We start from the raw sequence: 25550 nt of genomic DNA on the forward strand, positions 1-25550 counted from the left end.
TTCGATGCTGCAGGCAAAAGGGTGGCGGCACAGGCAGCAAACCAGTGGCGTATTGCAAATTCGCAAGCTTTGCTAGCCAGATATGATAGGGCCCATTGGGATGAGATGCAACACCTTATTGAACATTTACCCAAGGAGTTCCAAAAGAGAGCGCAGCAAGTAGTAGAAGAAGGACAGGGTATCTCAAATAATCAGATACGTTCAGCAATGGATGCTGCAGACACAGCTGCTAGAACTGTCAACACAGCTGTAACAATAAGGAGACATGCATGGCTGCATACATCAGGATTTAAACCAGAGATATAGCAAGCTGTGCTGAATATGCCATTCAACCGACAGCAGTTGTTTGGGCCGGAGATGGACACTGCGATCGAAAAACTTAAAGAAGACACTGACACGGCCAAAGCCATGGGCGCACTCTACTCCCCACAGAGCAGAGGCACATTTCGAAAAACACAATTTCGAGGGGGGTTTCGAGGGCAAACCACAGAAGCCACAGCCTCACAAACAAAGCCCACTTACCAGAGCCAGTATCAGCGGGGAGGTTTTCGGGGACAATACAGAGGGGGGCAATTTCAAAGGAACAGAGGAAAGTTCCAAAGTCCCAAAACTCCTCCAAACAAACAGTGACTTCAAGGTCACAAATCCCCAACACATAACACCTGTGGGGGGGGGAGACTAACCAAGTTTTACAAACATTGGGAGGAAATCACAACAGACACTTGGGTCTTAGCAATTATCCAGCATGGTTATTGCATAGAATTTATCAAATTCCCTCCAAACATTCCACCGAAAACACACAATATGTTAAAACAACATATAAATCTTCTAGGACTAGAAGTTCAAGCATTGCTCCAAAAAGAAGCAATAGAGTTAGTACCAAAACAAGAAATAAACACAGGAGTTTACTCACTGTACTTTCTGATACCCAAAAAAGACAAAACTCTAAGACCCATACTAGATCTCAGAATAGTAAATACATACATCAAATCAGACCATTTTCACATGGTTACATTACAAGAAGTAATCCCACTGCTCAAACAACAAGACTACATGACAACACTGGATCTAAAGGATGCATATTTCCAAATACCAATACATCCTTCACACAAGAAGTACGTAAGGTTTGTATTCCAAGGGATACATTACCAATTCAAAGTGTTGCCATTCGGAATAACAACTGCGCCAAGAGTTTTTACAAAATGTCTAGCAGTAGTAGCTGCATATATCAGAAGGCAGCAAATACATGTGTTCCCGTACCTAGACGATTGGTTAATCAAAACCAACACGCAAAAACAGTGTTCACAACACACAAATTACGTCATACAAACCCTACACAAACTAGGTTTCTCAATCAATTACTCAGTCACACCTTCTGCCGTGTCAAACACAGCAATACATAGGAGCAACAATCAACACAGTAAAAGGAATTGCCACTCCAAGTCCACAAAGAGTCCAAACATTCCAAAATGTCATACAAGCCATGTATCCAAACCAAAAGATACAGGTCAAATTAGTAATGAAACTCCTAGGCATGATGTCCTCATGCATAGCCATTGCCCCAAACGCAAGGTTGCACATGCGGCCCTTACAACAGTGCCTAGCATCACAGTGGTCACAGGCACAGGGTCAACTTCTAGATCTGGTGTTGATAGACCGCCAAACATACATCTTGCTTCAATGGTGGAACAGTATAAATTTAAACCAAGGGCGGCCTTTTCAAGACCCAGTGCCACAATGCGTAATAACAGATGCATCCATGACAGGGTGGGGAGCACACCTCAATCAGCACAGCATCCAAGGACAATGGGACATTCACCAAAAACAGTTTCATATAAACCACTTAGAACTGTTAGCGGTATTTCTAGCTCTAAAAGCATTTCAACCCATAATAACCCACAAATACACTCTTGTCAAAACAGACAACATGACAACAATGTATTACCTAAACAAACAGGGAGGAACACACTCGACACAGTTGTGTCTCCTAACACAAAAAATATGGCATTGGGCGATTCACAACCACATTCGCCTAATAGCACAATTTATTCCAGGGATTCAGAATCAGTTAGCAGACAATCTCTCTCGGGATCACCAACAGATCCACGAATGGGAAATTCACCCCCAAATACTGAACACTTACTTCAGAATGTGGGGAACGCCACAAATAGATCTATTTGCAACAAAAGAAAACTCAAAATGCCAAAACTTCGCATCCAGGTACCCACAACATCAGTCTCAGGGCAATGCACTATGGATGAACTGGTCAGGGATATTTGCGTACGCTTTTCCCCTCTCCCACTTCTTCCATATCTAGTAAACAAGTTGAGTCAAAACAAACTCAAACTCATACTAATAGCACCAACATGGGCAAGGCAACCTTGGTATACAACACTACTAGACCTTTCAGTAGTACCTCATATCAAACTGCCAAACAGACCAGATCTGTTAACACAACACAAACAACAGATCAGACATCCAAATCCAGCATCGCTGAATCTAGCAATTTGGCTCCTGATATCCTAGAATTCGGGCACTTAGACCTCACACAGGAATGTATGGAGGTCATAAAACAGGCTAGAAAACCTACCACTAGACACTGTTATGCAAATAAGGGGAAAAGATTTGTTTACTACTGCCATAATAATCAAATCCAACCTTTACACGCATCTGCAAAAGAAATAGTAGGATACTTACTACATTTGCAAAAATCTAACCTAGCTTTCTCTTCCATTAAAATTCATCTCAGGCAATTTCTGCTTACCTACAAATTACGCACTCAATTTCATTGTTTAGGATACCAGTCATAAAGGCGTTTATGGAAGGCCTAAAGAGAATTATACCACCAAGAACACCACCAGTTCCTTCATGGAACCTCAACATTGTCCTAACACGACTCATGGGTCCACCTTTTGAGCCCATGCACTCTTGTGAAATGCATTACTTAACGTGGAAAGTTGCATTTTTAATTGCCATCACATCTCTAAGAAGAGTGAGTGAAATTCAAGCATTTACCATTCAAGAACCATTTATTCAAATACACAAAAATAAAATTGTTCTACGGACCAATCCTAAATTTTTACCAAAAGTAATCTCACCGTTCCACTTAAATCAAACGGTAGAATTACCAGTGTTCTTCCCACAGCCAGATTCTGTAGCCGAAAGAGCACTACATAAATTAGACATCAAAAGAGCACTAATGTACTACATCGACAGAACAAAACTAATTCGAAAGACAAAACAACTATTTATCGCCTTTCAAAAACCTCATACAGGAAATCCAATTTCAAAACAAGGCATTGCTAGATGGATAGTTAAGTGCATTCAAACCTGCTATCTTAAAGCTAAAAGAGAACTGCCTATTACACCAAAGACACACTCAACCAGAAAGAAAGGTGCTACCATGGCCTTTCTAGGAAATATTCCAATGAACGAAATATGTAAGGCAGCAACATGGTCTACGCCTCATACATTTACCAAGCACTACTGTGTAGATGTGCTAACTGCACAACAAGCAACAGTAGGTCAAGCTGTATTAAGAACATTATTTCAAACTACTTCAACTCCTACAGGCTGAACCACCGCTTTTGGGGAGATAACTGCTTACTAGTCTATGCACAGCATGTGTATCTGCAGCTACACATGCCATCGAACGGAAAATGTCACTTACCCAGTGTACATCTGTTCGTGGCATTAGTCGCTGCAGATTCACATGCGCCCACCCGCCTCCCCGGGAGCCTGTAGCCGTTTAGAAGTTGATCTTGAACATTTGTAAATTTGTAAATATATTACTTTAAACTTCATTATGTACATACGTATTCACTCCATTGCATGGGCACTATTACTAGCATACACAACTCCTACCTCACCCTCTGCGGGCAAAACAATCTAAGATGGAGTCGACGCCCATGCGCAATGGAGTCGAAATGGGAGAAGTCCCTCGGTCTTGTGACTCGAAAAGACTTCTTCGAAGAAAAACAACTTGTAACACTCCCAGCCCAACACCAGATGGCGGGATGTGCACAGCATGTGAATCTGCAGCGACTAATGCCACGAACAGATGTACACTGGGTAAATGACATTTTCCATATATGTTCGATGGCATGTGTAGCTGCAGATACACATGCTGTGCACATCCCGCCATCTAGTTTTGGGCTCGGAGTGTTACAAGTTGTTTTTCTTCAAAGAAGTCTTTTCGAGTCACGAGGTCGAGGGACTCCTCCCATTTCGGCTCCATTGCGCATGGACGTCGACTCCATCTTAGATTGTTTTCTTTCCGCCATCGGGTTCGGACTTGTTTTTCTTCGCTCCGTGTTTCGGTTCGGAAAGTTAGTTAGATATCGGAAAAGGTCGACGGTATTGTTTGCGTTCGGTATCGGGTTAGTTATCACAGATCGACACCGAATTTTGAAGAGCTCCGGTGGCCCTTTGGGGTTTCGATTCCCCGGCGGGGCCTGGTCGGCCCGACCACATGCGTCTACAAGACTAATGGAACGGACCCCATTCCGCTTCTGCCCCGAATGCCACAACAAGTATTCTTATACAGATCAACATTTGGTCTGTAATCTGTGTTTGTCTCCCGAACACAAAGAGGATACCTGTGAGGCCTGTCGAGCGTTTCGATCGAGAAAAACGCTGAGGGATCGGAGAGCGAGAAGACTTCAAATGTCGTCGGCGCCGTCAGGACACCACGACTTGGAGGAAGAAGAAACCTTCTCCATTGCTGACTCTGACGAGGCCGAAAAAGAACAGACGCCGAAAACCGTGAGTAAAACCGCCCTGGCCAAAACTCAAGTAAAAATCATCAGAGCCCTGGAGACACCACCGCCGGCAGGCCATGGCTTAACCCGAAAATTAGGTGACCGGCCATCGGCACCGAAAAAGGGCACGCACGTGTCGAAGTCATCCGACTCCGGTCGAGATACCGGCACAGAACAGGCTCGACCCGAGACACCGGGTCAGAGCAATCTCGACATCGAGAAACAGGCACTGAAAAAGACCGGCACCGAGAAATTGGAACACTGAAAGCCAAAAAAGTGTCTTCGGAGCCGAAAAAAAACGGTTGAAAAAGTTTTGATACCGAAACATCCGGCTTCGGAGCCGAAACCAAGTTCCTACACTGAGGAGCAAGGACTGTCCTCACAATTGCAAGAACACAAATTTGGCCAAGAGTTAAAAGCTGGGGAGCCAGATTACAGGCAAAGAAGGCTCCACATTCAAAAAGAGACAGGGAAAATCAGAACTCTCCCTCCAATACGAATGAAAAGGAAACTTGCTTTCCAAGAGAAAGACAAACAGCCACAAGCAAAGGTGGCAAAGCAAGTAACTCCGCCACCATCACCACATCACTCACCACAACCATCACCAGTGGCAACTCCACCAATGATGCAGTCCCCAACGCATACAGGGATGAGCCAAGATGATCCTGACGCATGGGATCATTATGATGCGCCTGTATCAGATAACAGTCCTGACTGCTACCCAGCGAGACCATCACCACCTGAAGATAGTACTGCGTATACACAGGTGGTGTCCAGAGCAGCCGCATTTCACAATGTCACCCTGCACGCAGAACCAATTGAAGATGACTTTTTGTTTAATACTCTGTCGTCCACACATAGTCAGTACCAGAGTCTCCCTATGTTACCGGGAATGTTGAAACACTCAAAACAAGTATTTCAAGAGCCGGTGAAATGCAGAGCCATAACTCCAAGGGTGGAGAAAAAGTACAAACCACCACCCACAGACCCTGTGTACATCACGCAGCAATTAACACCGGACTCAGTGGTGGTAGGTGCAGCGCGCACAAGGGCGAACTCTCACACCTGGGAGATGCACCACCACCCGACAAGGAAAGTCGCAAGTTCGACGCAGCGGGGAAAAGGGTTGCGGCACAAGCAGCCAACCAATGGCGCATTGCCAATTCACAGGCCTTGCTAGCCAGATATGATAGAGCTCATTGAGACGAAATGCAACACTTCATAGAACATCTACCCAAAGAGTTCCAGAACCATGCGCAACAAGCGGTGGAAGAAGGCCAGAGTATCTCTAATAACCAGATACGGTCTGCAATGGAGGCAGCAGACACAGCTGCAAGAACTGTAAATACAGCGGTCACCATAAGGAGACACGCATGGCTACGCACCTCAGGATTCAAGCCAGAAATTCAACAAGCGGTGCTGAATATGCCTTATAATGGACAGCGGTTGTTTGGGCCGGAAGTGGACACTGCTATTGAGAAACTTAAAAAGGACACAGATATGGCCAAGGCCATGGGCGCAGTCTACTCCCCACAGAGCAAAGGCACATTTAGCAAAACACAGTTTAGAGGGGGGTTTCGAGGACAGAGCACAGAACCCTCAACCTCCCAAACAAGGCCCACCTACCAGAGGTAGTATCCGAGGGGAAGTTTTCGGGGACAATACAGAGGGGGGCAGTTCCCTAAAACTAGAGGGAAGTTCCAAAGTCCCAAAATACCGCAAAATAAACAGTGACGCCAGTCTCACAAATCCCCAACACATAACACCAGTGGGGAGGGGGGGGAGACTAACAAATTTTTACCAAAACTGGGAGGAAATAACAACAGACACGTGGGTCCTAGCCATTATCCAACATGGTTATTGCATAGAATTCCTACAATTCCCTCCAAATGTCCCACCAAAAACACACAACATGTCCAAACAACACATGGATCTATTACAACTGGAGGTCCAAGCATTGTTGCAAAAAGAGGCAATAGAACTAGTACCAATTCATCAGAAAGGAACAGGTGTTTACTCCCTGTAATTTCTCATACCCAAAAAAGACAAAACTCTATGACCCATCCTAGATCTCAGAACGTTAAACATTTACATCAAATCAGATCACTTTCACATGGTGACACTGCAAGACGTGATCCCATTGCTCAAACAACAAGACTACATGACAACACTAGACCTCAAGGATGTTTATTTCCATATACCCATACATCCTTCCCACAGAAAGTACCTAAGGTTTGTAATCCAAGGAGTACATTACCAGTTCAAAGTCTTGCCGTTTGGAATAACAACAGCGCCAAGAGTTTTTACAAAATGCCTTGCCCTAGCGGCAGCCCATATCAGAAGACAGCAAATACATGTGTTCCCGTGTCTAGACGATTGGTTAATCAAAACCAATACGCAAGAACGGTGTTCACAACACACAAAGTACGTTATAGAAACCCTTCACAAACTAGGGTTCTCACTCAACTACAACAAATCACACCTACAGCTGTGTCAAATACAACAGTACTTAGGAGCAACAATCAACACAAAAAAAGGGATTGCCACTCCAAGTCCACAAAGAGTACAAGCATTCCAAAACATAATACAGACCTTGCACCCAAACCAAAAGTTCCAGGTAAAATTTGTAATGAAACTACTAGGCATGATGTCGTCATGCATAGCCATTGTCCCAAAAGCAAAATTACACATGCGGCCCTTACAACAGAGCCTAGCATCACAATGGTCACAAGCACAGGGTCAACTTCAAGATCTAGTGTTGATAGACCGCCAAACATACACCTCGCTTCAATGGTGGAATACTATAGATTTAAACAAAGGGTGGCCTTTCCAATACCCAGTGCCTCAATACGTAATCACAACGGATGCTTCCATGGTAGGGTGGGGAGCACACCTCAACCAACACAGCATCCATGGACAATGGGACACTCTGCAGAGACAGCTTCATATAAATCACTTAGAACTACTAGCAGTATTTCTAGCGTTGAAAGCATTTCAACCTCTAATATCCCACAAACACATTCTTGTCAAAACAGACAACATGACAACAATGTATCATCTGAACAAACAGGGAGGGACACACTCGACACAATTGTGTCTCTTAGCTCAAAAGATATGGCATTGGGCGATTCACAACCACATTCGCCTAATAGCACAGTTCATACCAGGAATTCAAAATCAGTTAGCCGTCAATCTCTCTCGGGATCACCAACAGATCCACGAATGGGAAATTCATCCCCAAATACTAAAAACTTACTTCCAAAGATGGGGAACACCGCAAATAGACCTATTTGCAACAAAAGAAAACGCAAAATGCCAAAACTTCGCATCCAGGTACCCACAGGCTCAATCTCAAGGCAATGTGTTATGGATGAGTTGGTCAGGGATATTTGTGTACGCTTTTCCCCCTCTCCCACTCCTTCCGTATCTAGTAAACAAATTGAGTCAAAACAAACTCAAACTCATACTGATAGCACCAACTTGGGCACGACAACCTGGGTACACAACACTACTAGACCTGTCAGTAGTGCCTCATATCAAACTGCCAAACAGACCAGATCTGTTAACTCAACACAAACAGCAGATCAGACACCGGAATCCAGCATCGCTCAATCTAGTAATTTGGCTCCTGAAATCTTAGAATTCGGACACCTAGACCTTACACAAGAATTCATGGAGGTCATAAAACAAGCTAGGAAACCAACCACAAGACATTGCTACGCAAATAAGTGGAAAAGATTTGTTTATTACTGCCATAATAATCAAATTCAACCATTACACGCATCTGCTATAAACATCGTAAGCTACCTACTACACTTACAAAAGTCCAAGTTAGCTTTTTCTTCCATTAAAATACATCTGACTGCAATTTTGGCTTATCTGCAAATCACGCACTCAACTTCATCATTCAGAATCCCAGTCATAAAAGCATTTATGGAGGGTCTAAAAAGGATTATCCCACCAAGAACACCACCAGTTCCTTCGTGGAACCTCAACATCATATTAACATGACTCATGGGTCCACCATTTGAACCCATGCACTCATGTGAAATACAGTACTTAACATGGAAAGTAGCCTTTCTAATAGCTATCACATCTCTCAGAAGAGTAAGTGAAATACAGGCATTTACCATACAAGAACCCTTTATACAAATACACAAACATAAAGTTCTACGCACAAATCCAAAATTCTTACCTAAAGTCATTTTGCCGTTCCACTTAAATCAAACAGTGGAACTCCCAGTGTTCTTTCCAGACCCAGATTCGGTAGCTGAAAGAGCATTACATACATAGACATCAAAAGGGCATTAATGTACTACATTGATAGAACCAAACAAATTTGCAAAACAAAGCAATTGTTTGTTGCTTTCCAAAAACCCCATACAGGGAATCCAATATCCAAACAAGGCATTGCCAGATGGATAGTTAAATGTATTCAAACCTGTTAAATAAAAGCAAAAAGAGAACTGCCTATTACACCAAAGGCACACTCCACTAGAAAGAAAGGTGCCACCATGGCTTTTCTAGGAAACATACCAATGACTGAAATCTGTAAGGCAGCCGCATGGTCTACGCCCCATACATTTACCAAGCATTACTGCGTGGATGTGTTAACAACACAACAAGCCACAGTAGGACAAGCAGTATTAAGAACATTATTTCAAACAACTTCAACCCCTACAGGCTAAACCACCGCTTTTGGGGAGATAACTGCTTACTAGTCTATGCACAGCATGTGTATCTGCAGCTACACATGCCATTGAACGGAAAATGTCACTTACCCAGTGTACATCTGTTCGTGGCATGAGACGCTGCCGATTCACATGCGCCCTCCCACCTCCCCGGGAGCCTGTAGCCGTTAGAAGTTCACAAAAAAATAAAAAAATAAACTTGTACATTTGTAAATCTGCAAATATATCACTTTTAGTCACATTATGTACATACATACTTAATCCATTGCATGGGCACTATTACTATATACACAACTCCTACCTCACCCTCTGCGGTGAAAACAATCTAAGATGGAGTCGACGCCCATGCGGAATGGAGCCGAAAGGGGAGGAGTCCCTCGATCTCGTGACTCGAAAAGACTTCTTCGAAGAAAAACAACTTGTAACACTCTGAGCCCAACACTAGATGGCGGGATGTGCACAGCATGTGAATCTGCAGCGTCTCATGCCGCGAACAGATGTACACTGGGTAAGTGACATTTTCCATATATATATATATATATATATATATATATATATATATATATATATATATATATATATACTAGCAATTAGAGATAGGCATAGAAAACTGTGTAAAATATTGTAAATCACAATAGTAAATAGTGACCCTAGTGGAAGCCCAAAACATATACCAAAAAAAAATATGGGACTCCAACTAGGTGAGTGGAATGTGTTGAGGTGAGCTGGGGGTACCAGGAAACCACAGAGGTAAGTACCACAACACCCCCAGCAACCAGGTAGGAAGGAGTAAACCAGTGGATTTTCCCCATACTACCCACAAAGAAGAAAAGAGAAGAAATGCAAGACCCCAGAGGTGGAGTCCTGTAAAGGAAGACCTGTGGAGAGAGGGGACCAAGTCCAGAAGGCACAACAGAGTACAGTGGGGGCAGGAGCCCCTACCCACCACAGTAAAGATGCGGAGTTGGTTACAGGTGAACACAGGATGGTCAGCACTGCACCTCTGAGGATGGAGTGAGAGGAGGCAAGGTAACAGGACATCCCACCTCATTCTTATTTTTTCTGAGGGTCCCATTATCACGCCTTTGAGGGTTTTGTTAAACCTCTCAAACTAACCCATTGATTTGAGGATGGTAAGGAGTGATGAATTTATAAGTGACATCACACTCTTTCTACATGTCTTTAAGGAAAGCAGACATGAAGTTTGCACCCTTGTCTGATACCAACTCCTTAGTGTAGGAAAGTACCCTCTTACTTGGCATGGTTACTTCATTTTTCTGCCTGATGTATGGGTGTTTGACTGTATTCACTGGGATCCTGCTATCCAGGACCCCAGTGGTAATGCGCTCTCTCCCAAAGTCTGTATTTCATCCCACATTTGGCATACTGGTGTCCACATGTAAGTCCCTAGTATATGGTACCTAGGTACCCAGGGCATTGGGGTACCAGTGAATCCTCATGGGCTGCAGCATGTTTTATGCCACCCTTAGGGAGCCTATGCAAACTGTTCAGCAGGCCTGCCATTGCAGCCTGCATGAATGGGTGCATGCATCCTTTAACTACCATCTCAGTGCACCAGGTCACTTTATGTCACCCCTATAGCAGGCCCTCATAGCCCAGAGAGCAGGGTGCAAGTGCCTGTGTGTGAGGGCACCTCTGCACTAGAAGAGGTACCCCCACCAACTCTAGCTCCATTTCCTGGACTTCGTGAGTGCGGAGACGCGATTTGATGATTGTAGCTGGACATATGTGTCTACCTATGTCCAGCTGCATAATGATAACTCCGAACCTAGGCAGTTTTGGTACCAAACATGTCGGAATCATACTCCAATATTGTTACAAGTATTGGAAGTATGATTCCATGCACTCTGGGGGCTCCTTAGAGGACCCCCACCGTTGCTACCACCAGTCTTACAAGGTTTTCCGGGCAGCTGAAGCTACTGCCACCCCTCAGGTTTCTGCCCTCCTGCTGCTCGATCTGATCAAGCCCAGGAAGGCAGAACAAAGGATTTCCTTTGCAAGAGGAGGGTAACACCCTCTCCCTTTGGAAATGCGTGTTACAAGGTTTGGGAGGTGTAATGTCATCAAGCCACTGGTTTGCTTTGAAGTGCACATTTGGTGCCCTCTATGCATAAACCAGTCAAAACCGGTTCAGGGACCCCTACTTCCTGCTCTGGCACGAAACTGGACAATAGAAAGGGGAGAGACCACTTCTGTCTAACACCACCCAGGGGTGTTGCCCAGAGCTCCTACTGAGGGTCCCTGGGTTCTGCCATCTTGAATCCAATGTAGGCAGGGACCTCTGGGAGCATCTGAAGTGGCCAGATCCGGCAGTTGACGTCGGAGCCCCCTCCTGATAGGTGGTCACCTGGTTAGGCGACCAACCCTCATTTCAGGGCTATTTCTCTCTCTTGGGTGGGTCCTCAGAATTTGGTTTGCAAGATTCCAACAGGACTTCTCGGCAACCTCTACTTGGACTTCTGGCCACTTGAACCGCAACTGGACCCTCCGGGAACCTACAATCTGCATCCACGACGAAGACTCTGCTTGAACATTGTTTCCACAGCTCCTTCCAGCTTCTGCAACATTTTCCCAGCTCTGCATCCTCTGAGGACTGCAAGCCTTCAGTCTGCATGAGAAGGAAGAAGGAATCTCCCTTAGAGTGAAGGAGTCATTCCTTTGCATCCACAGGTACCAACTGCAGTGACGACCGGCCGCGTGGCTCCCCTCTCATCCTAAGCTGCGTGGATCCTGCATTACTGGTGGTGGTCTGGTGTATTTCCTTTGGTCCACTCTGCCACCTGCCCAACTTTGGTGGAGGTAAGTTCTTGCCTTTTCATGCAGTACAGTACTCCAGAGCCCCCGTCTCATGCAGCTACCTAGGCTTGTTGGCATCTCCTCCAAGGGATCTTCATGCTCGTGTAGGCCCAGCCCCAAGGACTGTTCCCTGCGACACACAGCTGTAGGAGGCTGGACTGGCTTGTAGTGGGTACCAAGAGGTACTTACACCTTGCACCAGGCCCAGGTATCCCTTATTAGTGTAGAGGGGTGTCTAGCAGCTTAGGCTGATAGAAAAGGTAGCTTAGCAGAGCAGCTTAGGCTGAACTAGGAGACGAGTGAAGCTCCTACAGTACCACTAGTGTCATATGCACAATATCATAAGAAAACACAATACACAGATATACTAAAAATAAAGGTACTTTATTTTAATGACAATATGCCAAAGTATCTCAGTGAGTACCCTCAGTATGAGGATAGCAAATATACACAAGATATATGTACACAATACCAAAATATGCAGTAATAGCAATAGAAAACAGTCCAAGCAATGTATAGTCACAATAGAATGCAATGGGGGCACATAGGGATAGGGGCAACACAAACCATATACTCTAGAAGTGGAATGCAAACCACAAATGGACCCTGTAGGTCGTTGGCTCTGTATGTGCTATTTCAAAGTAAGGAATAGCATGCACAGAGTCCAAGGGTTCCCCTTAGAGGTAAGATACTGGCAAAAAGAGATAATACTGATGCTCTATTTTGTGGTAGTGTGGTCGAGCAGTAGGCTTATCAAAGGAGTAGTGTTAAGCATTTGTTGTACATACACACAGGCAATAAATGAGGAACACACACTCAGAGACAAATCCAGCCAATAGGTTTTGTTATAGAAAAATATATTTTCTTAGTTTATTTTAAGAACCACAGGTTCAAATTCTACATGTAATATCTCATTTGAAAGGTATTGCAGGTAAGTACTTTAGGAACTTTGAATCATTACATTAGCATGTATACTTTTTACATAAAACACAATAAGCTGTTTTAAAAGTGGACACAGTGCAATTTTCACAGTTCCTGGGGGAGGTAAAGTAATGTTAGTTTTAACAGGTAAGTAAGTCACTTACAGGTTTCAGTTTTTGGTCCAAGGTAGCCCACCGTTGGGGGTTCAGAGCAACCCCAAAGTTATCACACCAGCAGCTCAGGGCCGGTCAGGTGCAAAGGTCAAAGAGGTGCCCAAAACACATAGGCTATAATGGAGAGAAGGGGGTGCCCCGGTTCCAGTCTGCCAGCAGGTAAGTACCCGCGTCTTCGGAGGGCAGACCAGGGGGGTTTTGTAGGGCACCGGGGGGGACACGAGTCAGCACAAAAAGTACACCCTCAGCAGCGCGGGGGCGGCCGGGTGCAGTGTGCAAACACGCGTCGGGTTTTCAATGGAAATCAATGAGAGATCAAGGGATCTCTTCAGCGTTGCAGGCAGGCAAGGGGGGGACTCCTCGGGGTAGCCACCAACTGGGCAAGGGAGAGGACTTCCTGGGGGTCACTCCTGCACAGGAGTTCCGTTCCTTTAGGTGCTGGGGGCTGCGGGTGCAGGGTCTTTTCCAGCCGTCGGGAAATGGAGTTCAGGCATTCGCGGTCAGGGGGAGCCTCGGGATTCCCTCTGCAGGCGTCGCTGTGGGGGCTCAGGAGGGACAACTTTGGTTACTCACAGTCTTGGAGTCGCCGGAGGGTCCTCCCTGAGGGGTTGGTTCTCCACCAGTCGAGTCGGGGTCGCCGGGTGCAGTGTTGCAAGTCTCACGCTTCTTGCGGGGAGTTGCAGGGGTCTTTAAATCTGCTACTTGAAACAAAGTTGCAGTTCTTTTGGAGCAGGGCCGCTGTCCTCCGGAGTTTCTTGTCTTTCTCGAAGCAGGGCAGTCCTCAGAGGATTCAGAGGTCGCTGGTCCCTTGGAAATCGTCGCTGGAGCAGGTTTCTTTGGATGGCAGGAGACAGGCCGGTAAGTCTGGGGCCAAAGCAGTTGGTGTCTTCTGTTCTTCCTCTGCAGGGGTTTTCAGCTCAGCAGTCTTCTTCTTCTTGTAGTTTCAGGAATATAAATTCTTAGGTTCAGGGGAGCCCTTAAATACTAAATTTAAGGGCGTGTTTAGGTCTGGGGGGTTAGTAGCCAATGGCTACTAGCCCTGAGGGTGGGTACACCCTCTTTGTGCCTCCTCCCCAGGGGAGGGGGCCACATCCCTAATCCTATTGGGGAATCCTCCATATGCAAGATGGAGGATTTCTAAAAGTTAGAGTCACTTCAGCTCAGGACACCTTAGGGGCTGTCCTGACTGGCCAGTGACTCCTCCTTGTTATTCTCATTATTTTCTCCGGCCTTGCCGCCAAAAGTGGGGGCCGTGGCCGGAGGGGGCGGGCAACTCCACTAGCTGGAGTGTCCTGCTGTGCTGGCACAAAGGGGTGAGCCTTTGAGGCTCACCGCCAGGTGTGACAGCTCCTGCCTGGGGGAGGTGTTAGCATCTCCACCCAGTGCAGGCTTTGTTACTGGTCTCAGAGTGACAAAGGCACTCTCCCCATGGGGCCAGCAACATGTCTCGGTTGTGGCAGGCTGCTGGAACCAGTCAGCCTACACAGATAGTCGGTTAAGGTTTCAGGGGGCACCTCTAAGGTGCCCTCTGGGGTGTAGTTTACAATAAAATGTACACTGGCATCAGTGTGCATTTATTGTGCTAAGAAGTTTGATACCAAACTTCCCAGTTTTCAGTGTAGCCATTATGGTGCTGTGGAGTTCGTGTAAAACAGACTCCCAGACCATATACTCTTATGGCTACCCTGCACTTACAATGTCTAAGGTATTGCTTAGACACTGTAGGGGCACAGTGCTCATGCACTGGTGCCCTCACCTATGGTATAGTGCACCCTGCCTTAGGGCTGTAAGGCCTACTAGAGGGGTGACTTATCTATACCTGCATAGGCAGTGAGAGGCTGGCATGGCACCCTGAGGGGAGTGCCATGTCGACTTACTCGTTTTGTTCTCACCAGCACACACAAGCTGGCAAGAAGTGTGTCTGTGCTGAGGGAGGGGTCTCCAGGGTGGCATAAGACATGCTGCAGCCCTTAGAGACCTTCCTTGGCATCAGGGCCCTTGGTACCAGGGGTACCACTTACAAGGGACTTATCTGGATGCCAGTTTGTGCCATTTGTGGAATCAAAAGTACAGGTTAGGGAAAGAACACTGGTGCTGGGGCCTGGTTAGCAGGCCTCAGCACACTTTCAATTCAAAACATAGCATCAGCAAAGGCAAAAAGTCAGGGGGTAACCATGCCAAGGAGGCATTTCCTTACAGACTCCAAACCTATGTGACCTTGTAGAGGGTTTCAGGGACTGTAAGAAAACAGTGAGGGTTAGAAAAATAGCCCACCCCAAGACCCTGAAAAGTGGGTGCAAAGTGCACCTAAGTTCCCCAGAGAGCACAGAAGTCGTGATAGGGGAATTCTGCCAGGAAGACAAACACCAGCAATGCAACAACGATGGATTTCCAGACAAGAGTACCTGTGGAACAAGGGGACCAAGTCCAAGAGTCCCGATCAAGTCGGGAGTGGGCAGATGCCCAGGAAATGCCAGCTGTGGGTGCAAAGAAGCTGCCACCGGATGGTAGAAGCTGTGGATTCTGCAAGAACGACAAGGGCTAGAAACTTCCCCTTTGGAGGATGGATGTCCCACGTCGTGAAGAGACTTGCAGAGGTGTTTCCGTGCAGAAAGACCGCAAACAAGCCTTGCTAGCTGCAAGGGTCGCGGTTAGGGTTTTTGGATGCTGCTGTGGCCCAAAAGGGACCAGGATGTCGCAAACTGCGTGAGGAGACAGAGGGGTCGTCCAGCAAGACAAAGAACCCACTCAGAAGCAAGCAGCACCCGCAGAAGTGCCGGAACAGGCACTACGAAGTGGAGTGAACCGGAGCTCACCCGAAGTCACAAAAGAAGGTCCCACGACGCCGGAGGACAACTCAGGAGGTCGTGCACTGCAGGTTAGTGTCGGGGACCCAGGCTTGGCTGTGCACAAAGGAAATCCTGGAGGAGTGCACAGGAGCCGGAGCAGCTGCAAATCATGCGGTACCCAGCAATGCAGTCTAGCGTGGGGAGGCAAGGACTTACCTCCACCAAACTTGGACTGAAGAGTCACTGGACTGTGGGAGTCACTTGGACAGAGTTGCTGAGTTCAAGGGACCTCGCTCGTCGTGCTGAGAGGAGACCCAGAGGACCAGTGATGCAGTTCTTTGGTGCCTACGGTTGCAGGGGGAAGATTCCGTCGACCCACTGGAGATTTCTTTGGAGCTTCTAGTTCAGAGAGGAGGCAGACTACCCCCACAACATGCACCACCAGCAAAACAGTTGAGAAGGCGGCCGGATCAGCGTTACAAGGTCGCAGTAGTCGTCTTTGCTACTTTGTTGCAGTTTTGCAGGCTTCCAGAGCAGTCAGCGGTCGATTCCGTGGCAGAAGGTGAAGAGAGAGATGCAGAGGAACTCTGATGAGCTCTTGCATTCGTTATCTAAAGAATTCCCCAAAGCAGAGACCCTAAATACCCAGAAAAGGAGGTTTGGCTACTTAGGAAGGAGGATAGGCTAGCAACACCTGGAGCAGCCTATCAGAAGGAGTCTCTGACGTCACGTGCTGGCACTGGCCACTCAGAGCAGTCCAGTGTGCCAGCAGCACCTCTGTTTCCAAGATGGCAGAGGTCTGGAGCACACTGGAGGAGCTCTGGGCACCTCCCAGGGGAGGTGCAGGTCATGGGAGTGGTCACTCCCCTTTCCTTTGTCCAGTTTCACGCCAGAGCAGGGCTGGGGGATCCCTGAACCGGTGTAGACTGGCTTATGCAGAGATGGGCACCATCTGTGCCCATCAAAGCATTTCCAGAGGCTGGGGGAGGCTACTCCTCCCCAGCCCTGACACCTTTTTCCAAAGGGAGAGGCTGTAACACCCTCTCTCTGAGGAAGTCCTTTGTTCTGCCTTCCTGGGCCAAGCCTGGCTGGACCCCAGGAGGGCAAAAATCTGTCTGAGGGGTTGGCAGCAGCAGCAGCTGCAGTGAAACCCCGGGAAAGGTAGTTTGGCAGCACCCGGGTCTGAGCTAGAGACTCGGGGGATCATGGAATTGTCACCCCAATGCCAGAATGGCATTGGGGTGACAATTCCATGATCTTAGACATGTTACATGGCCATGTTCGGAGTTACCATTGTGACACTATACATATGTCGTGACATATGTATAGTGCACGCGTGTAATGGTGTCCTCGCACTCACAAAGTCCGGGGAATTTGCCCTGAACAATGTGGGAGCACCTTGGCTAGTGCCCGGGTGGCCACACACTAAGTAACTTAGCACCCAACCTTTACCAGGTAAAGGTTAGACATATAGGTGACTTATAAGTTACTTAAGTGCAGTGGTAAATGGCTGTGAAATAACGTGGACGTTATTTCACTCAGGCTGCAAGGGCAGGCCTGTGTAAGAATTGTCAGAGCTCCCTATGGGTGGCAAAAGAAATGCTGCAGGCCATAGGGATCTCCTGGAACCCCAATACCCTGTGTACCTCAGTACCATATACTAGGGAATTATAAGGGTGTTCCAGTATGCCAATGTAAATTGGTGAAATTGGTCACTAGCCTGTTAGTGACAATTTGGAAAGAAATGAGAGAGCATAACCACTGAGGTTCTGGATAGCAGAGCCTCAGTGAGACAGTTAGTCATAACACAGGTAACACATACAGGGCACACTTATGAGCACTGGGGCCCTGGCTTGCAGGGTCCCAGTGACACATACAACTAAAACAACATAAATACAGTGAAATATGGGGGGTAACATGCCAGGCAAGATGGTACTTTCCTACAACAGCCCTCTGCGTGCTTCTTCTGCAGCGCTGGACCCGTTTCCAGTTGTGCTGCGTAGACTCCCCTGCAAATCCTCGTTCCTCTTCCAGTGGGTCTCCTGTGGGGGATGCCTTTTCTTCTGTGGACTCTTTACCTTGCTGAGGGTCCCCCTAAGACTTCACTACCCCCGCCCCCCACTATAGGTTGAGTCCTCCTGGACCTTGCTGGTCCCCACTAGCTCCATTTATGCTTTACCAAGACTTCTGCCTTTGCCAAGACTTGTCGGTGGATTGTCCACGTTACTGACCAAATGCCTTCTTCCATCTGGCGTGGGACGTCAACTGCATCCTCCAGGAACTCTTCACCTGCTCCAGGAATGCATTCTGACCGTCTTCGTCCTACTGTTGACCATCTCATGCAACCACAGCTGGGTGGTTAGTGGCTCCTGCCCCCACTGGACTCTTCTGTGATTTCTGGACTTGGTCCCCTTCTTCCACAGGTCGTTCTCTTCAGGCTGGTTTTTTGCAGTATTGTCTGGGTGTTGCAATTTCTTATTTTCCTTCCTTTTTGGTGCTTTGGGGAACATCCAGTAATTTACTCCTTTCTCCTGGTCGCTGGGGGGGGGGGGGGGGGGTGGGGGGGGGGAAGCTCCCCTCTACACACTCCACTTACCTAGCTGAGGGTCCTTTATACGGATACCATTTCTGTAGTATATGGTTTGGGCTCCCCCTCGGATCACTATTGCCTATTTGCTATTGCACTGTTTTCTCTCACTTTTTATGCCTATTTCTGATTACTAGTGTACATATCTAGGGTGTAACCTCCTATTGGAGGTTTGACACTCTCTCTAGTACTTTTTGGTAATTGTGTCACTAAAATATAGTACCTTTATTTTTGTAAAACTGAGTGTTTTCTTTCATGTGTGTAAGTGCAGTGTGACTACAGTGGTATTGCATGAGCCTTGCATGTCTCCGAGATAAGCCTTGGCTGCTCGTCCACAGCTACATCTAGAGAGCCTGGCTTCTAGATACTGCCTACACTACACTAATAGTTCATACCTGGACTTGGTATAAGGTGTAAGTATCCTAGGTACCCACCACAAACCAGCTCAGCTTCCTACAGTGGGGTCCTGGTTAGCAGGAACCCAATGGGAGGGGAAGGGATGGTGAGAGGGGAAGGGGGGAGGGGGAGTATCGGAGAGGGGGCGGGAGACTGAGGGGGAAGAGGGTGAGTGAGAGGGAGGGGGAGAGAGAGAAAAACTGACAAAAGAGGCACTTTCGTACGATGTGCTTATAGACCCCACTCGCTGTTAAGTGGCTTCCTTTTGGCCGTGTGCTCTTCTCTACACCTACCATCATTGCCCTCTCTAGCTCGTGTATTTCTCCATGTACTGCATCTTCGTTGATGCTGTAAAGCATAAGGAAAAGACATTGACAGAGCCAGTAGCTCTCTAAGGAAAGTCTTGCTGACTTTGCCAATGCTTGTCTAAATGGTAGGACATGCCTTTGTTAATTGACATGCCTCTATTAAATCACCTAGCCTCCTGGATGTTGATTTTCTGACCTATGAATCTAACACTGGGAAAGGCATCTTGTAGGAAGTTGGCTCTGTATGTACTATTTCAAAGTAAGAAATAGCATGTACAGAGTCCAAGGGTTCCCCTTTGAGGTAAGATAGTGGCAAAAAGAGATAATTCTAATCCTCTATTTTGTGGTAGTGTGGTCGAGCAGTAGGCTTATCAGAGGGTAGTGTTAAGCATTTGTTGTACATCCACAGGCAATAAATGAGGAACACACACTCAAAGACAATTCCAGGCCAATAGGTTTTTATATAGAAAAATATATTTTCTTAGTTTATTTTAAGAACCACAGGTTCAAGATTTACAAACAATACTTTAAATCAAAGGTATTTCATTCAGGTATCTTAGGAACTTTGAATCATCACAATAGCATGTACAGTTTTGGCAAAAATGGCAATAAGCTATTTTAAAAATGGGCACAGTGCAAAACTCAACAGTTCCTGGGGGAGGTAAGTATTTCTTAGGTTCACAGGTAAATAAAGCACTTACCGGGTTCAAAGTTGGGTTCAAGGTAGCCCACGTTGTGGGGTTCAAGGCAACCCCAAAGTTACTACACCAGCAGCTCAGGGCCGGTCAGGTGCAGAGGTCAAAGTGGTGCCCAAAACACATAGGCTTCAATGGAAATGGGGGTGCCCCGGTTCCAGCAGTTGGTGTCTCTGTCTTCTCTGCAGGGCTTCAGGTCAGCAGTCCTTCTTCGTCTTCAGGTTGCAGGAATCTGTCTTCCTAGGTTCTGGGGGCCCCTAAATACTCAATTTAGGGTTGTGTTTAGGTCTGGGAGGTTAGTAGCCAATGGCAACTAGCCCTGAGGGTGGCTACACCCTCTTTGTGCCTCCTCCAGGTGGGGAGGGGGGCACATCCCTAATCCTATTGGGGGAATCCTCCATCTGCAAGATGGAGGATTTCTAGAAGTTAGTCACCTCAGCTCAGGACACCTTAGGGGCTGTCCTGACTGGCCAGTGACACCTTGTTTTTCTCATTATCTCCTCCGGCCTTGCCGCCAAAAGTGGGGGGCAGTGGCCGAAGGGGTGGGCATCTCCACTAGCTGGGATGCCCTGTGGCGCTGTAACAAAGGGGGTGAGCCTTTGAGGCTCCCCGCCAGGTGTTACAGTTTCTGCAGGGCGAGGTGAGAAGCACCTCCACCCAATACAGGCTTTGTTCCTGGCCACAGAGTGACAAAGGCACTCTCCCCATGTGGCCAGCAACATGTCTGGTGTGTGGTAAAACTAGTCAGCCCACACTGGAAGTCGGGTATGTGTTCAGGGGGCATATCTAAGATGCCCTCTGGGTGTATTTCACAATAAAATGTACACTGGCATCAGTGTGCATTTATTGTGCTGAGAAGTTTGATACCAAACTTTCCCAGTTTTCAGTGTAGCCATTATGGTGCTGTGGAGTTCGTGTATGTCAGACTCCCAGACCATATACTCTTATGGCTACCCTGCACTTACAATGTCTAAGGTTTTGCTTAGACACTGTAGGGGCATAGTGCTGATGCACCTATGCCCTCACCTGTGGTATAGTGCACCCTGCCTTAGGGCTGTAAGGCCTGCTAGAGGGGTGACTTACCTATGCCATAGGCAGTGTGAGGTTGGCATGGCACCCTGAGGGGAGTGCCATGTCGACTTAGTCATTTTCTCCCCACCAGCCCCACAAGCTGGCAAGCAGTGTGCATGTGCTGAGTGAGGGGTCCCCAGGGTGGCATAAGACATGCTGCAGCCCTTAGAGACCTTCCCTGGCATTAGGGCTCCTGGTACCAGGGGTACCAGTTACAAGGGACTTACCTGGATGCCAGGGTGTGCCAATTGTGGAGACAAAGGTACAGTTTAGGGAAAGAACACTGGTGCCGGGGCCTGATTAGCAGGCCTCAGCACATTTTCAAATCATAACTTGGCATCAGCAAAGGCAAAAAGTCAGGGGGTAACCATGCCAAGGAGGCATTTCCTTACACATCTACTTCAGAAATTAGAGGCAGCCACTTAGAACAAAGGTAAAGTTTGATTTGAATAATATATTTTTGAAGACAAAGCCTGTCAAAACTGAAATAGTGTTATTAATGACAATTTTTTTTCATTTAGAGTGGGAAGCTGTGAAGATTCCGGAGCCTGTTAAAGTGGCCACTCCGCTGCCTGCCACAACTACAGTTACCATCACCACTACCACGGCTCAGAGTGCCTCTGATCTCAAGAATTCAACCACAGCTGAAGTAGTGCCTTCTTTCACTGAAGCAGCAGTTGTCTGCACTCAAGGGGTGGAAGCGGACACGCAACCAGATGCTAACTATTCTCAACCGACATCAGCCTACACTCAGTCGGTGGCTGCCTACACACAACCTGTGACAGCGTTCAGTCAGCCAGTATCAGCCTACACCCAACCTTCTGCTGTGTACACCCAACCTTCTGCTGTGTACACCCAACCTTCTGCTGTGTACACCCAACCTTCTGCTGTGTACACCCAACCTTCTGCTGTGTACACCCAACCTTCTGCTGTGTACACCCAACCTGCTGCTGTGTACACCCAACCTGCTGCTGTGTACACCCAACCTGCTGCTGTGTACACCCAACCTGCTGCTGTGTACACCCAACCGACTGCTGTGTACACCCAACCGACTGCTGTGTACACCCAACCGACTGCTGTGTACACCCAACCAACTGCTGTGTACACCCAACCAACTGCTGTGTACACTCAACCGACAGCTGCTTACAGTCAGCCAGTAACCTTACTGCAGGTTAGTTCAGTAAATTCATTTTGATATGCCTAAATGCTATGTTGCTTATTAAGTATCACAAGATCCTTCAAGAACACTAGAAAAAATGCTCTATTCCATTGTCTAAAGGTATGTGTGTGTTTAATGACCGAAAGGCGCAAAAATATTTAATGTAATGTTAAGAGATGTTGCATCTTTCTGAGTTAATGCATACAATAGCACATTACACTCAAGCCTATTAGTCTTGCCAATTCTTGTTTCTTTCCTTCTTACTAAGTTCCTTTTTTCTTTTGGGTCATGCTGTAAACTGTTATTGGTTTTTGTGTAGCTCATGTTTACCACTGGGGTGTTGCCCCTTACTCTGTCGGGTTGTCTTTTGGTGTTGCCACGAAGGTCTAGGCTAATTTGAAAATACTTCTGATAGAGAATTCTAACTGAAAAATTCCTTCCCATGCAAATTTCCCCCTGGTGCCAGACTGGATACATAAGATTTTCTTAACTCCCTCAGGCGCCTGCAGGTGGTGTCATGCCGCTCTGCGTAATTTTTTTCTCGCCTCGGATATTACTTTAGGGCACCAAATCCATGCTACTACACCCATGGTCTAACATCAGATCCTTTCTGTACTTTCACACGTGGATCTGAAGCTCGCTCACGTAGGAAGCTGGCTCTTTATATGATATATCAAAATGAGATATATCATGCAAAGAGTTCAGATCTTTCCTTACTAGTGGAGAGGGGCTTGATCTAGCTGTCCCCATGTGCTCTTATAGGGGGAATAGTGTGGTTGAGCAGCCTTAGGCTTATCAGAGAGACGTGTTAATCTGCAAATGCACACAGTCAATAATGAGATGTCTGACTCAAGGAGATCACACCAAGTTGTAAAAATAATAAGTATCTTTATATACCATTTAGACACCAGTATCAATAGGATCAGGGAAGTATGATTTGCATGGACATTATTTTCCAGTTTCTAAAGTTGACAGTGCTTTTTTCAGAAGTTGCACTGTTAAGTTACTGAGGAAAAACAAGTACTACATTCAGGTATAGTACAGCGATTTTCGAGGCCAATCTCCTGGACTTAAGTTAAATATTGGACAAGGGTCAATGCCACACCAACAGGTGACACCAGGATGGCACTGGGGCGGGTGAGCACAGAAGTGTAGTACGGCGTCAGGTGCACAATGTTAGTCAGTGGGGGTCGGTCCAGTTTAAAAGAGGCTGCAGGTTTGGACAGGGAGTCCAATCGAGGAGGCCCTACAGGTGGGTTCAAATCTTGAGATGCTCAGGGATGTGGGAACACCTTAGGTCCTCTTCACCACAAGAGCAATTGGTGCAGAGGTGTCCTGAGGGCGTAGGGTTGTCTTCACCGGGAGCACTTGCGGTTAAGGGGGCATGCCAGCAGAGGCTGCGGGCAGCGTCGGGGAGTCTACAGTGGGCTAGTTCCAGGTAGGCTCTGTCTCTGGAGGGCTGGGAGACCACGTTGGTCACTTCAACTCGGGCTAAGTGGCGCAGGTGCAGTGCTGTTTTCCGGTGTCTGTTGTTTGCTCTCAGATGCTCCCAGGGACCTCTGCCCACCTTCAATTCAAGCTGGCAGAATCAAGTGGCCATCTGGTGGAGCTATGGGCATCCCTCTTGTGGTGGTGATGGACATGGGAGTAGTCACTCCCCTTTCCACTGTCCAGTTTCACACCAGGTCAAGGACTGGGGGTCCCTGGACTGGTGCAAACCGGTTTATGCACTAAATGTGCCCTTCAAAGCATAACAGTGGCTTGGGGAGTCTACCTCTCCCAAGCCATATAACACCTATTTCCAAAGGGAGAAGGTGTTTCCTCCCTCTCCCAAAGGAAATCCTTTGTTCTGCTTCCTCAGCTTGAGCTGGTCAAACAGCAAGAGAGCAGAAACCTGTCTGAAGGGTGGCAGCAGCGCGGCTGCCAGGAAAACCTAAGAAGACTGGTAGGAGCAATGCTGGGATTCCCTAAGGAGCCCCCAGAATGCATGGAATCATACAACCTATACTGGCAACAGTATTGGGGTATGATTCTGACATGTTTGATAACAAACATGCCCAGGTTTGGACAGAGGCAGTGACCAGTACATGGGTAAAATGGCTTCCCCGCACTTTCGAAGTCCACTGAAATGGAGCTGGAGTTCATAGGGGCACCTCTGCTCATGCAGGGGTGCCCTCACACACAGGTACTTGCACCCTGCCCTCTGGGCTAGGAGGGCCTACTGTAGGGGTGACTTGCAGTGAACTGTAGTTAAAGGGCGCATACACATTTTCACGCAGGCTGCAATGGCAGGCCCGCAGACACATTTTGCATGGGCTGACATGGGTGGTGGAGTACATGCTGCAGCCCATGGGTAACCCCTGGTGCCCCAATGTCCTACCCCTCTTTCCAGGAAACCTTAGACCACTGCTCCACCACCTAAAAAGGTTCCTAATGACAAGACTCCAGTTCATCCATGGTCTTCTACACCACACTCTCCTGTGCTTCGTCTTACTCCTCCACAATCTCCTCCACCTGTTAGTGCCACAGTTCTCTCCATAAGGTTCACCAACACCTCAGGCAGATTACTTGGGGCTATTCCACAGGACATAGAACCATGGGACTCATGTGATTCAGAGCCCATACTTCCAAATGACCGTGATTTATACCCTGCACGTCCTTCACCTCATGAATAGGCAACATCATATCAACAGTTTATAGCAAGGGCAGGTACATATCATATGTACAAATACATTCTGACGCAATTGAGGGAGATTTTCTTTATGGCACAGTGACTACCACTCATAAAGAGTCAATTTCTTACCATCCTACTGGATATGCTCCAACATGATACAGAGAGCCTGTAGATCCCAAGTTATTACACCAAGCGTTGACAAGAAAAATATGGAGGCTCCTACATACCTTATATACATTCGAACACAATTGCCCCCTAATTTTATTTGTTAGTGTGGCACGTAATTGTGCCAACAGTCAGTCAACGGGAGATGCACCTCCCCTCACAAAGGAAATAAAAAACTAAATGCTGCAGGAAAACGGGTGGCTGCACAATCACTCAATCATTGGTGTATCGCTAACTTCCAAGCACTTCTAGCACTGTATGATGGGAACCCACTGTGGCGAGATAAGACCTTCTCCAGTATCTCTCAGGGGACAAGAAATAGTTTGAGGGACAGACTATTTCCA

The 25550-nt window shown here is 47.1% G+C and overlaps 1 protein-coding gene across 3 annotated transcripts in view; it reads left to right on the top strand.

The window, feature by feature from the left end:
• The window catches only part of SCAF8 (SR-related CTD associated factor 8), a 1507655-nt gene that overhangs the window by 746256 nt on the left and 735849 nt on the right, over positions 1 to 25550 (top strand). For all 3 annotated transcript variants that reach the window (XR_011203719.1, XM_069234634.1, XM_069234635.1), the window contains exon 17: positions 21730 to 22379. Coding sequence is in view for 2 of the 3 variants with exons in the window: in XM_069234634.1 (XP_069090735.1) it covers positions 21730 to 22379 (650 nt within the window). In the remaining variant the exon portion in view is untranslated. The remainder of the gene's footprint in view (positions 1 to 21729; positions 22380 to 25550) is intronic.

This window comes from Pleurodeles waltl, chromosome 5 (genome assembly GCF_031143425.1).
Source record: "Pleurodeles waltl isolate 20211129_DDA chromosome 5, aPleWal1.hap1.20221129, whole genome shotgun sequence".
Classification (NCBI taxonomy): Eukaryota; Metazoa; Chordata; class Amphibia; order Caudata; family Salamandridae; genus Pleurodeles; species Pleurodeles waltl.